Source organism: Priapulus caudatus, unplaced genomic scaffold, assembly GCF_000485595.1.
Source record: "Priapulus caudatus unplaced genomic scaffold, Priapulus_caudatus-5.0.1 Scaffold1117, whole genome shotgun sequence".
In the NCBI taxonomy this organism is placed as follows: Eukaryota; Metazoa; Priapulida; class Priapulimorpha; order Priapulimorphida; family Priapulidae; genus Priapulus; species Priapulus caudatus.
The window spans coordinates 63,434-78,054 of NW_014578178.1; the positions used below are offsets into that span (position 1 = coordinate 63,434).

General features: G+C 43.7%; 1 protein-coding gene across 1 annotated transcript in view; it reads right to left on the reverse strand.

The window, feature by feature from the left end:
- Positions 1-10,803, reverse strand: part of LOC106815449 — a 26,272-nt gene extending 15,469 nt beyond the window's left edge. Inside the window, exons 1-3 of the mRNA XM_014819907.1 lie at positions 10,624-10,803; positions 10,243-10,339; positions 7,355-7,431 (exon numbers count right to left, since the gene is read on the reverse strand). Of these exons, the coding sequence (XP_014675393.1) occupies positions 7,355-7,431; positions 10,243-10,339; positions 10,624-10,758 (309 nt within the window). The 5' untranslated portion in view covers positions 10,759-10,803. The remainder of the gene's footprint in view (positions 1-7,354; positions 7,432-10,242; positions 10,340-10,623) is intronic.
- Between the last annotated feature and the right edge of the window lie 3,818 nt (positions 10,804-14,621).

Below are 14,621 nucleotides of genomic sequence, written 5' to 3' on the forward strand. Positions count from 1 at the left end.
TTATTGTGGTGGAATTTTCCAAACGGGGCGGAGGTAATTTAAACGGGGCGCAACGATTCAAACGGGGGGGGGAGATTTTCCAAACGGGGCGGGCGCGCCCCGTTTGCGCAACGTGGGGAGAACCCTGCTGTCAGTCTGTGCTGACCACAACCACCACCACCACCACCTAGGCAGCAGCTTTTGTGGCACTCTTATGCCTGACAAGACTTTACCACTTTTTCACAATCAACAACAATCATGGTTTAAGGAGTGTTAAGCTGGGTTTACACTGTCAACCTTTTTCTGGAAAAATTGATGAGCTGTTAAAGTGATTACGTCACAAATTTCTAGCACCATCAAGTAGTATATTTGTGTGTTATTTGTACAAAATAAAATGTATAAAAATACAATTAGTGTTTCTGTTTACTTTTCATGCTTATATATACCTTCTTTACATGCCCTAATTTGCTGGTGAAAAACAGAGAGACGCCAGTATCTGAACAGTACTGGGGGAATAGTGTTAGACAACAGAAATTACCAACTCGTCTAGATTTTTGCAAATTTAACCAAGGTAAAAACATTTTTATCAGGTGAGAGTTTGAGGATATATTTAGTAAGGTTAGTTCTTACTTTTAATGTAAAAAAATGGCAATTTTTTTTTTACAAATTTTACCATGGAAAATTTGTGACTTAGTCAATTTAAATTTTCCAATTATTCGACCGAAAATTGGCAGTAAAGTAACGTAAACGTAAATGTCTCGTTTGCAACTGGTTAATATCAACCAGTTGCAAGATAAGAACATGTACAATTTTTCCCGCAACTTTTTGTCTGCGAATTGATCATGTTTTTGCCACGCAGCCACTCGTAGTTCTAACAGTAGTGCCCGAAGTTTTCGCGAAAAAAAAGCGTATTCCGCGTAAATCGCGGAACGGGAAGAGAAAGCGGAAAACTCAGTCGTGAAAAAAGATTAGCGGACTAGGAGCCTAGAACACACTGTGCGATTTTCTACGCTGGCCGCTTGCGATCGATAAATACGGTGTGCGCGTCTCACGGCAGCGTATTTCGATCGCGATCCCATACGACCGGCTGATCGCTCGCATTCAACGCGTTCAACCGGTTTTTACGGTGGCGCAGAAGGCTCACCACAAATACAAATCCCACAACACAAATACAAATCCCACAACACAAATACAAATACCGCAACACAAATGCAAATCCCGCAACACAAACGCAAACATCACAACACAAACGCAAACATCACAACACAAACGCAAACATCACAACACAAATGCAAACGCCACAACACAAATGCAAACGCCACAACACAAATGCAAAATCCCACAACACAAATGCAAAAGCCACAACACAAATGACAAATCCAACATACACAATTATGACACAAAGCCCAGCAAACACAATGGCGAAATTCCCAATGCCCAGCGCCCCCGAGACGTCCTGTAACTAGTTTGCTACTGAGGGCGAGCATTGTATCAGGAGTAGAATAATCAGGATACTCTTAGCACACTATCATCTACTCTGATATGTAAGTACAGTACAAGGAGCTGTACACACCCATTCACTCCCTCCAGCACACACGCTATCTATCGCACGCTATATGACCTGGTAGAGAAGCTGGTAGAGGAGGAGGGGGAGAAGCACTAGGTGACGAAAAGAGGAGGGGGAGAAGGGCAGGTGGAAGAAGGAGGAGGGGGAGAAAGATGACTGGTGGAGAAAGGAGGAGAGGGGAGAACGGGATGGTAGGAGGGGGAGAAGCTAGGTGGAGAAGGAGAAAGGGGAAGAAGCTGCGTGGAGGAGGGGGAGAAGCTGGTAGAGAAAGGAGGGGGGAGAAGGTGGCTTGCTCCCCTCTTCACGCAGCTCTCCGGCCTCCTCCTTCTCCAACGCAGCTTGCTCCCGACCTCCTCCTTCTGCCACAGCACTTCTGCCCCCTCCTTCGCTGGCATAGCGCAGGGCTTCTGCCTTCTCCCCCTCCTCCTCCACACATCTGCGCCTTCATACGCCGCTCCTGCCTTCTGCATTACCAGCATATTCCCTTCTCCCCCCCCTCACGCAGCATATCTCCTTCTGCCGCCTCCTGCGCTCTCCGACGCAGCTGGATCTCCGCTCTCTCCTTGACTCGCAGCTAGCTTCTCCCCCCTCCTCCTTGCTCCTAGCGGGTCAGCTTGCTGGCCCTTCTCCCCCTGCCCTCTTTTCTTCTACACAGCTTTCTCCCGACTCTTCACAGACCGAGCTTCTGCCCTTCCTCCTTACTCCACGCAGCCTCTCCCCCTTCTGCCTCATCATCGAGTTTCTTTAGCATTCTGCAGGCCGCCTCGCTCCTTCTCTACCGAGCGGGTTCTCCGGTTCTCTGCCCCATCCTCCTCCTCCACAGCTTCTCGCTTCTCGGCCCCTCTCTTCCTGCCCACTCTCAGCTTCTCCACCTTCGCTCACTTCTCCACCGAGCTTCTCCGCGTTTCTCCGCCTCTCTGCGCTGGGTCTCACACCAGCTTCTCCCGCTCCTCCCTGTCTCACCAGCTTACCTCGCCCACACACTCTTCTCAGCACGACTAGAGACGCCGTTCTACCTCACCTCCTCCTTCTCACACCAGCTTCTCCCTCCTCCCTAATTCTCTAGTAACGCAGTTAACAGCTTCTCGTTACCGGCCATATAGCGTGATAGCATGTGTGCGGAGGGGGAGGGGTTAAGCGCTGTATAGCAATCAGGAGTAGATGATATGGAGTAAGAGTATCCTTGATTATCTACTCCTGACTACAATGCGCCGCAGTACGAAATCAGTACAAGGCGGGCAGCGGGCAGGAGATTTTGCATTTGTGTTGTGGCGTTTTGTGCATTCTGTGTTGTGGGCGTTTGCATTTGTGTTGTGACGTTTGCTTTGTGTTGATGACGTTTGCATGTTGTGTTGTGGCGTTTGCATTTGTTGTTGTAGTTTGCATTTGTGTTGTTGATGTTTGCAGGATTTGGTTGTGGGTTGGTGGGGGCGTTTGCCATTTGTGTTGTGGCGTTTGACAGATTTGTGTTGTGATGTTTTGCATTTTGTTTGTGATGTTTGCATTTTTGTGTATGTGATGAGATTCAATCTTTGTATGTATTGCGGAATAATGACTGCATTGTGTTGTGGATTTTGCCTCATTTGTGTTGTGGGATTTGCTAATTATGAGTAGAGTGAAGCCTTCTGCGCCACGCTGTAGGTTTTTCATAAGCGCTCTCCTCCAACGTAGAGAAGGAGGAGGGGAGTAAGCTGTGGGAAGAAGAAGGAGTCGCTAAGGGGAAGAGAAGCGGGGAAAATATCGGCACGAAAAGAGAAAGGATACAACCAGGGGGAGAAGCTGGTGAGAAGGGAGGAGGGGAGAAGCTGGTGAAGAGGGAAGAAGCCACCTCTCCGCCCCTCCTTCTCTACCTAGCTTCTCGGCCCCTCGCTCCGACACACCGCAAAGCTGTCTCAATCACCTACCTCCACCTTCTCATAGCAGCCGAGCTTCTCACACAGAAAACCAGTCCTCACACAGCGAGTATCACGGCAAATAAAAGTTACTCCCGCCTCCACAAACCACTACACATATAATACATGACTGCACACAGAACTTCTCCACAGAGTAAAAACCTCCTCTTTCTCCACCAACACGCTTCTGATCTCCCCCGCTCGTACCTCTGCTTATCTCCCACACATTATGAACTCTACTCCAAAGGGACAAGCAACACCAAGTCACAACAAAAAGCCAAGAATCCTCAAGATATAAAACACGACTCTTCATACGCATACAAATACACCAGCGCGCCCAACAATGAACAATCGCGTTCGAACGCGATTGTCTTTTAGGCAGCCATCAAGTGTAGCAACAAAAGCTAGGAAACCACGTTGGAACCGGACGAGTGTGTGCAGCTAATACGCGCAACTCGTACGGCGTTCTAAATCTATTAGCTAGCGTATTCAAAACTATTCATGCATTCATCGCACCGCACATGTAATACCGCATGCGTATGTTGTTTTTGTTCTGGCTAAAGTCTATGCTTTCGAGTTTGCTGCGAGAAAATTTCGTTGCTGGACATGCTTAGATTTGTTAAATTGAATTGATCGAATCATCACAATGCCGCCCGAACCAAAACGTAGCAGCAAATTAATTAAGGCATGAATTAAAAAAAATTAAGGCTTTTCTAAGCTTTTGGTGAAATTTAGAATGGCGAAATTTTGAAAGCAGAAGAAAGCAGAATTTGAGATTTGTAAAGCAGAAGAAAGCAGAATTTGACATTTATAAAGCAGAAAACTTGAGGCCCTATCTAACAGCAATCAGGGGTGTGTCCTTCCACCCATGAGCAGAGCACGTTTTTGTTATCGGCGCCACGATGGCGCGAATTAATACATAAAAAAATGCCTATCCACAGCGCGCGCGTAAAAACACTACGGGTCAAATCAGGGAATAATTTTCCCGGTATCGCATCGCAATTCGCGATGTATTTTCAGCCATTTGCTACGCATATTTTTTTATGAATCGCAGTTGTGCGATGCAGCCCATGCGAGATGTAAAGGAAACATACATGTTTACAATTACTTTTATTCTCGGGCTGCTTTGCCCCGTCAATGAAATGCCACGTTTAGCGCGGATTTTATTGACTTGTTAACACCAAAGCCAACGTGACTTTTAAACAATCCCCCCCCGTACATCAATCAATATGCCGCCCCAGGCACGTATACACAGCCATGCTGTGCTGGCACTGCACGCTGTCGGCGGGCTGCTTCTTCCGTCGCGCACCTTTGATAATATAAAGTTAGGATGTCGTGGTCGAGAGCGCGGATAGCCGCCCTTCACAATCGCTAGAACTGTATTTCATCAATGTTTGGATATATAACGTAAAGGGCCGGACACACCAGGCGATTGCATCGGGCGATGGCATCGGCCGTTGGCATCGGAGTGAAAATCGCCTGGTGTGTCCACTCAATCGCCGCCGATTTCATCGCCGATGCCATCGGCCGATGCCATCGCACAGATCAAAACGTTTTGATATTATCCGCCCAATGCCATCGGCCGATGCCATGCGCCGATGCAATCGCTGGTGTGTTCGCGACAGCGAAAAAAATACACGGGAGGCGGCGAGCGATTTCGCTCGCCGTCAGCTTTCAAAGCGCTCTGGTAACAACAATTACGAGAGCGAAAATTTTGGAAGATACGAGAAAAAATCGCTCCCGTGCCGCCGTCTGCGTTCGAAATTAGTTCTGACCCGGAGGCTCGAGCCCACCAAGTTTTTGCTCGGGGCACCATCTCTACGAAACTGCCGGTCCTCCTGACAGTGTTTTTATGACTGCATAACAATAATATTAAGTTTATATATCGCAGGGGTCATCGTGGGGAGTTGGGGCACGACCAGTGACACCTGACATGCACGTAATCAAAGCTGTTAACTGAATTCATCACTTTTCAATCAGAAAGTGGACTGTTTTTATTCAGTTAGATATCTAGAAGCAATGTAAACTGTATATACTTAAAGATTCTAGGCACTTGTAACTTTGCGGATGTGCGGCAGCATTGATCTATGCATGGGGGTACCGTGGACTGGGGAGGAGAAAAACTAAAGTAAAACCTTACCCAGAAGCTCCCCCGACATTCCTAGAGATTGAAACATTATTTGACCAACTCTAATTGCGAGTTACATGTATGCTGTTTTAATGCCAATGGTTATCTTTATATATACTTGTTGACTCACCCTGCTAGTAAATAAGCGGACCACCAAATTTTGTGCAGGTCCTGCTGTCCACTAGATTTTCAGCCGAAATGCGGTGCCGGGCTCGACAAACCTGCTTGCCCGATGGCCCGGGGCAACCAAAATTCGCCCCGGGCAGGTAGCTTGAAATTGCACTTGCCTGTTCAGGCAAGCAAGTTTTTTTTATTGAATGGCTATAGACATAATGAGATTTTTCTGTTTCCACCCGTCCCTTGCATTGTTTTGCACATACATAAGCTGCCTTGCTGCGACGAGATTTGAATGAAAAAAATAATGCGAATGAGACAATCAGTGCATGCAGTCAGACTTTGTACACAACATGCATACAGCAACATGTAAACCCGGCCTCCGTGATTTTGTCACCATTATGAATGATTGTTGACCTCGTCGATTTCGCCAAAGCATAATCTTGACTTTCGTTTGTGAAACACGTTTACGATAATTAGACACATTTTCTGGCTTCTGAGACATTATTAAAGTCAGCGCATCAAAATTTTGAAAATTTGCTGTGTGAACAAAATCATGCTATGAAAAAGTAGCTCTGGCCAAGCCTAAAATAGCTCCCGTAAAAAAAATTACGAGAGCTCTTTTTTTCATACAAAATCAAAAAAGAGCTCTCGTAAAAAAAGAAGTAATTTTTAGGCTGGTCCGCGACCGGCGATAACATCGCCCGATTTTACAATTCATCAGCCAATCAGAGTTCATCAGCCAAGCGCACTGCGCGCGCAAGAATCGGGCGATGCCATCGCCCGATGCCATCGCCCGATGCAATCGCCTGGTGTGTCCGGCCCTTAAGGAACAAACATTTGATTAAAGTTTTAGACAATTATTTTTACTCGCCAACATGGGCGAGTCAGCTTTAGCTTCCACTCGCCAGGCCCGATATTATTTTCACTCGACATTGGCGAGCGGGCGAGTGCCAAGCTCGCACGCTGTTTAAACGCTGCCGGGCAGCGTACAGAATCGCTAGTGTGTCCTAGGCTTAAGCTAGCTGTGCCTGTCACAGGCCGACACGATAGCACGCCAAGCATGCACTGCGGTGTAAATTTGCACTGTGATTGTCTGAAAAAAATGCATATTTTGTATAGCACATTTGCTATGCAATTTTTTGGCTGGAAATTGTTCCCTGCAAATGTTGAAACGTCTGCTGGCTCGCAGTCGATAACCTAAAAAGCTTAGACGGCGGATATAACACAAGATACCTAGCAAGGTTAATCAGGGAAATAACGCAAAGGGGTAGACTATTAGGTGTATAGATAGAAAGAGCGATATAGAAAAGGAGAGAGGTTTGAGACAGATTGGTTGGTACATGAGATCAAAACGCAGGAATGAGTGGAAAATAGTGAGGCAACAAAGAATGGGAACAAGAAGATAAGTGAAGGTAGATTGTGAGAGACAGACATCCAGACGGCGGGACGGACAGACAGTCGGGTAAACAAGCAAATGGATACACAAACTGCCAAGCAGGCAGACAGATGGATCAACAGACAGATAGACAGGCAGACATGAGGAAAGACAGACAGATAGACAGGCAGAAAAGTAGACAGATAAACAGAACAATGAAATGCATAAAGTGAGTGTGTTAAGGAAAATAGTAATGCAAATTTGAAAAGTGGTTAGCATTAGAATTTAAAACTTACACTTTGTTGGGATTTCCAATTTTTGGGAGCAAATTTATTCACTTTCTTTTCCAAGTCAACAAAGTGGTACTCCTCCTCTAGAACACACAGAAATGTTTGTGACAACGGAATGTGTGAGGAAAATACAAAGCTACTTGCAACATATAATAGCCTGTATAATACAAAATATGAAATACTCCCCAAACATTTTACAGTGCAATGTTTTTTCATAATGAGGAATTTCTTACTAGCTGCCATGCCTTTCCATCTGCTGCGTTCAAACAGCTCTGAAGGATACTTTTGGCGTGTAGCAAAGTACTTACTAATTCAGAGTAAAGTGTATATATATTCTACCAAGGCCAACGGCAGTATGCTGTACGCGTTTACTTGAAAAGTAACACTCATTAAGAGCGATTCACAACCTGCTTTGCTGAACGAACAACTTGCGTGATTTGATGATGCAGACATGTCATTCTCATTGCCACAAAAATAATTCACTTGTAAACTGAAGCTTTACACATTCATCCTCTCCACCGATAGAAGACAGTGAAGACAGTCACACTGCCTTAATATATTTACATTTCTTTGCCGTGTTACACATTGTACCAGTTAATAACTCAAGATACACATATATATATATAAGATATGTTATTATAGCCAGAATCTATGTGTATGGCAATTCATGCATGTAGCACACGTGTTCATAAAGAACGTACGAGTAAATAACCCAGCAAGGATATTGCAAATTACGTATAACGTGACATTTATAGTTAATCTTCGTTTAATCATGCAGCATGTAACTTGGATTTTGTTTCCAAGCAAGAAATATAATTCTACAACATGACCACAAAAGCACAGATCTCCTGTATGCACATAGCTCCTTACACAAAATGGATATGGCAGTCCCTCAAAGGCTTACCGTAACCTTGTGCACGACTAAGAGGTACGTTTGTTACCTGCAATGCGACATGAACATTTATTTTCCCTTGCTCAGTAAGTGATTAGGCCGCCAGCAATGAACTCTGTTGGGTGATGCATGCAGCCAGCAAAAGGCACATCTAGTTCTGAGCAATAGCGACTCCACGAGAAGCGCCAATAACGCACAGCATTCCAAAATGCGCAAGCAGCTCACAGTGAGAACTATTTCAAGAACACCTTGAAACGTGTTAATCCGCGAGCTACTTTGCATTCGCATGTAATCTCTAACAAGTGCCGCATAGCGACAGCGCTCATCTAACGTCTACTGCGGTGACTCTGTGGTGGAGTGGTGGGATTCTAGTAAACCCTGTTAGTCCCAAATGTGTTCACATACACGCCGAAACAGTGGAATGCACAGGGATAGTATCAGGAACCTTCTCAAAAGAATGTTCGTTGGGATCGTTATGAAAGTTGCCACGAGATGGCGCGTACGTTTAAGTGTCTTCAGATTAAAGATGGAAGCTCCCATCATATGTAGTAGCAACAACTATCTGCAAGACAGAATAGGTAAGCACTCATCCATTTACCTACGCAAGCCTACAGGCTGCGCAATAGAGAGCTGCCACCTGCAACCAATTAAGGCAAAAACTCCACAGTACCACAACACATGCACTGGCAGTAGCCACTGGCAGTGGCATACGTTACATGTAACATACTGACACTACAGAATGCCATATAAATTATACGATTTAAGGAGCATAAACCTTCTTTAACCAAATTTAGCTTTTGAAATTTCACTGTGACATTGTAGCCTCATACATCCAGGCATGTATAGATTCTACTAGCAAACCCGGCAGTCAAATTCTTTCTAACAGACAGTCAACAAATCCATGTTTAACCCTCCTCTTGAGGGTCAAAAGGTTATCAGACACTTACTCTTCGCACGTCAGTGGAAAGCAGATTTCATGGTCCTTTCAATAAAGCCATAAAAATGATAGGTCACCGCTGAAACAAAAAAGTTTTCCAATCGCTCCGTCAGACCATGTCCTCAGAAAATGTCTAAAATCTGCCCTGTGCTCCATTGACCTTTGACCTGTGACCTCCAATTTCGGCACAGTGATGGCTTTTCCTACCATGATGCTATACACCAACTATCACGAGCCTAGGTCGAGCCGTTTAGATTTGTGCCGCAATTCTGCATTTCCTCCCTATACCTTAAGTTAAGGAGTGAATGTTCCCCCTTCTTTTACACCTCTTGACCTTTGACCTTTGACCCCCAGCTTCGACATCCCAACTCGTTTTGACGATCCCCCCCAACGACCCGAATATCGTGACCGTACGTCGAGCGGTTAAGATTTGTGCCCAACTGTTGACGGACGACCGGACGACCGGACGGACGGACGATCAAGCGATTCTACAAGCTGCATCTGACTATGTCAGATGAGCTAAAAATTATGTCAATGCAAGACATTCTCTGATGTTGAATGCATCGCTTTTTTGTGACTTCCAGGGTCAAACGTTCGTGCATAGTTAGTTGGCTAACAACTACTGTGACCTCTGGTATTGAGGGTACACCTACAAGCTCATAAATACAGCAGCATTATCTAGGGGTGTGTATGGGTAATGACCATGCTTATACTAGGGTGGCACAGATAATAGCTGGGTTATTGCAAGAACATACGTGGCATGCTTTTTTCGTGGGTAAAACTGTTATATATATACTCAGCATGTTGTCTGTAAATAACATGCTATGCAGCAAGACATGTGGCCGAAATTGTGGAATCTTGAATGCTGCAAAAATAATGCAAAAAAGCATTTGCCTTGCCAATACCTTCCTATTTAGTTGCGACTAGTGCCTCCACCTACCCAATTCATTCTGCACCATAGCTAAAAAGGTGTGAACTTTTGCCATCGAGTCACTTTTTTCCCAGAATACTATAAAATATCTTGTGCTGTAAAATTTCTTATGAAACCACTTTATACATGCTTACCAACTATTTGCGCCAGCCCAAAAATGTCTAGAGAAGGGGACTTAAGTCCTAGCCAGAAACAGGCAGAGTCGTAGAGTGGCTTCAGTTTGGATTTTACCTGTAAAACCACATGAAAAAGTTTTCCGTACATATTAGGAATAAGGATCCCATCCGTCTTTGTAAATGGTTTCAATTTCAGGCCAAAATTGTCAAACTTGGGAAAAACGAAATCGATATTTGGTAGGCATACATGTGTCACTATTTACAAGAAACTTTACACACACCGTTATTTGGCAAAAGGTATATAGTCAAAATTGTCTATTAACAAATGAGGAAACTGAGCAGCGCTATGGAACAGAGTAAAAAGTGAAAAGCAGTCGACACATCACTCTGCGTGCTTACCTCAGCTATGACGTATATTTGTTCATTCGTTAGCAGGGTCACTGCCACGTATTTCTTCCCAGGAGGCAGAGGGGTCGTGCATGCTACCACCACCCCCGGGATTACTCCCCTTCCCGCCGGGGCGGACTCCCGCATTGTACTGCCCTACGACGGCTGCTGCATCTAGGATGGTGTCCTGTGATAGCTGTGGAACAAAAGAACAAGGTTTTAAATGGTAAAATTTATAAATATTTGAAAATATCATAGCTAAGATATATTTATATTTTGGCAAGTATTTCAAAAAAATCTGTCCCTGGACATTATTCCTCACTGAATGTCCAGTATAACAGTAGAAGTAGAAGTCAGAACCAAAACGCAATAATGTTGCTACATGGGTTAACATATTTGACATTTCCGCGCTCTGACAAGAAATGTTGATGCGATAGTGTCACGTGATTACCCATGCCTGACGCCACATTAGTTTTGGCCGGCCGCCGCAGCTAGCTGATCTTGTATTTATAATACGGTGTACAGTGTGCTTGTTTAGCATGGAGATCAAGTGTGACAGTCAAGATTTCAACATTGTTCACTGAAACATTTAGCTATCAATTTCAACTTCTTGCAAAGGTGTAAAATCAGCATCTAACAGGATTTGAGAGCAGTGATATACAGTAAACACTCGCATAAAAGAACCCGTGATTTTCTGTTTCAGGCTGAAGTGGTTCTTATATATATGGTACATAGTGAGAAATCAGCTTGAAGTGGTTCTTAAAGAGGTTCTTAATTTGGGGGGGGGAGATATTGTGTACATTATCGTACTATACAATATTGTATAGTTTCAGAAAATATTCACACCATCCTCCCCCTCAATCCTCTGTATCGTCAAAATCTAGCCCCAACATTTACTGGAAAATGAAGCAAAATACCCCCTGGAAAATCCAATCCTCCTGTGAGGAGGTATTAATATTATCTGGAACTACATGTTGTTGGTTTCCAATGGTGTAGCACACATACTTGGATTGCCCCAGTTTGCTCTAATTTCGGTATTTTTTGTATATAAGAACCTGTTTAATTTATCAGGCTGAAGAGGTTCTTATATAATAGGTGCTTAATTGGTCCAATTTCAGCCTGGAGGTTCTTAAAATTACGGGTTCTTTTATGCGGGTGTTTACTGTACTACATAGGACAAAGACAATAGCAGTAAAGACGGAGATCGTATGATCGTATGAAGATTCGTCAAAAACTCACCCGGGTTAAAAAAGGCCAGATCAGAGACAAACCATGCTGTCATAGCAGCCCTCATGTGGTCATTATTGTAACCACTGGGAATAAATCAATTATTTAAATTATTGAAAGCGGCGCCTTCGCCGATAGTTTGAATAATGACATTAAAAGATAGGTATAATGTCAATTCCTTCAAAAAAATCACGACAGTTACCACCGAAAAATATCGTAATTTTTTTCAATATTCCAACGATACTTCATACTGAGCATCAAAACCGTCACAAAATATTCCTGATGCCAGACTGTTTCACTGCAGGGTACATCATTTTACAAAACAATGTAAGATACCCAGATTTGGGACTGGGCTACCCTATATAGTTCACACTCTGTGTTCAATTTGAGCTTTCCCCCAGACAATTTGAATTGTATTTTTCATTTCAGAAGGTTCAATGAACAACTTGAATTTAATTGAAATTTTAAACAGATCAGAGTCTGACAAAAGGCTATGGCAGTTGGGTGCAAGCTAAAAGACTGGTGCGAACTACATAGGATCTAGATGGGTTACTACCAAAGAAGATTTAGTGCACAGAATTAGATGCAAGGAAAGATGTAGTGCAAGGAAACTAGCAATTAGGGATGAAAGCAAAAAGTACATCACAACCGTTACACATTCTTCAGATTGCGTGTAGTTGTACCAGGTATTATTTGTGATGAACATGATGAAGGAATTTTTTATACCGCTATGCTCTTCAGGAGCAACTCCCCTTCTCTACTGAACTTCTGTTTGTGGTTGTAGACATTCTTGTTTAAATTCTGATTGTCAATACATGCATAGTGATACATACACAACCGTTACACTATACATCAGGCTTTCAGATTTGAAAAGTACAGTCCTGAGGACTATTAATGACTCCCCTAGGACACCATAGGGGGTCTTTTCACGCTCAATAATCACACCCTTAAGAGGCATGATGAAGAGCTCCACTAAAAAATCACACCCTTAAGAGGCATGATGGCGAGCTCCACTAAAAATCACCCTTAAAAGGGATGATGGAGATCTCCTTGAGGGCTCTCCATCATGCCTCTTGGGGTGTGATGATGGAATCATGACCAATCCTCAGTCTAGAGTGAAATCCAAAACGAAAATTGGGATGTCATGTCAATCCACTGATTATCATTCATCTTCACCTTCATTCATTCAATGGCTTCGTCAGGATTACATTCTTTTCATCCAACAACCCAACACTAGCACACAGATTAATAAAAGAGTTAATCGGATGTAAAAATAAACTTGTTTTATTTATTCTGATCTTCATCCTTAGAGACTCTAATCCATGTACCTGCATATTTCAGCACGAAATATCATCACAATTCATCAAGGCGAGAAATTTTTCATTTTGATGGTTTACAGATCCGCCGACCCAAATTTTCAAGAAAAATGAAAAAAAATAAAAAAAATTTATTCCCGCCGTCCCTTTCTCTAAGAAATATGAATAACATTTTTTTTAACTTGCACAAACAGTTTGTAATAAAAGTAAAAATAATTACAAGTTGTGTTTTGTTGTCATTTAGTTTTCTTAAAATACTTTAATATCATGTATAACAGTATCATTGTATTTTGACTTGTTTGATCTGACAAAATGACAATTATTAAATTTTTTTTTTTACCCTACCGAGTCAACAACAACAACAAAAATTCTGTAAACCAACAAAACAAAAAAAGGTGGCCCAACAAACTAGCCAAATTACTTGTACGTAGTAGCCACGTATGTAGCCCCTCCAGCCCTACGACTGTTTCACGTCGACAGAAAACCACTTCTCGCCACGTATAGTGGAAAACGAGCAGGTAACTTGTGGCTACCGTGTAGGTACCTGTATTATGATGCTGTTGTCTAGTTGTATAAACCAGAGCGTAGTAACCTGTACCTCTGTCATACACGCTTACACACCACAAATTGTTGTGTCGCTAACCTTTGTAATAATTGTGACAGGTGGCATTGCCAGTATTACTAGTTTTAGTACTTTACTAGTACTTTGGCTCATATGTCCCCCAGGGTACTGCCGGAAAGTACCCTGGTCACTATCGTATGGTTAGGGTTGGGGTTAGGGTTAGGGTTAGGGAGTAGGCGTAGGCGACTCCCTAGACTCGTTAGTGGAGTAGACGAGGTACGGTCCGGCATATTAGATAGTACCAGGGTACGTTCCGGCAGTACCCCGGGGGACATAGACCCTCTCAGCAGTACTTTAGTACTAAGAGACTTTTGGTGTGCGATATTTCAACCACTTTTATGAGGCGCGATGATGCACGCACCGTGGCACAATTTGGGGTGTGCGGTGGAGCGAGGGCGCGATCTCGCCCCTTAAAAATGAAAGCCTGCTACATTGTTATTTTCTGCCAAATGATATTGGGCGTATAGAGGGTTCCGCGTCTTGGACTAAAAATAGCAATATTACCTACAATCCCGTGCCGCCGGCCTTACCGGTTACAAACAGAGCGAACATGTGTGGCGTGTAATCTGTAGACTGGTACTCGCTCCCACCTCTCAGCTTAGTTACTCGATGGGTCCATGCATCCATCGAGTAACTAAGCCGAGAGGTGGGAGCGAGTACCAGTCTATATAATCTGCCGATCTGCACAATCACCGATTTTACATTAGCTATAGTATAGTGTTATTATTGCAATAGATATTAGTAGCAGGTGGATCCCGATTTTTCGGGACAGGTTTATCACCGTGGGTGAGGTGCTACGCTAGAGTTCAATGAGATTACACAGGTCAGGTTTCGCAGGGCTTATT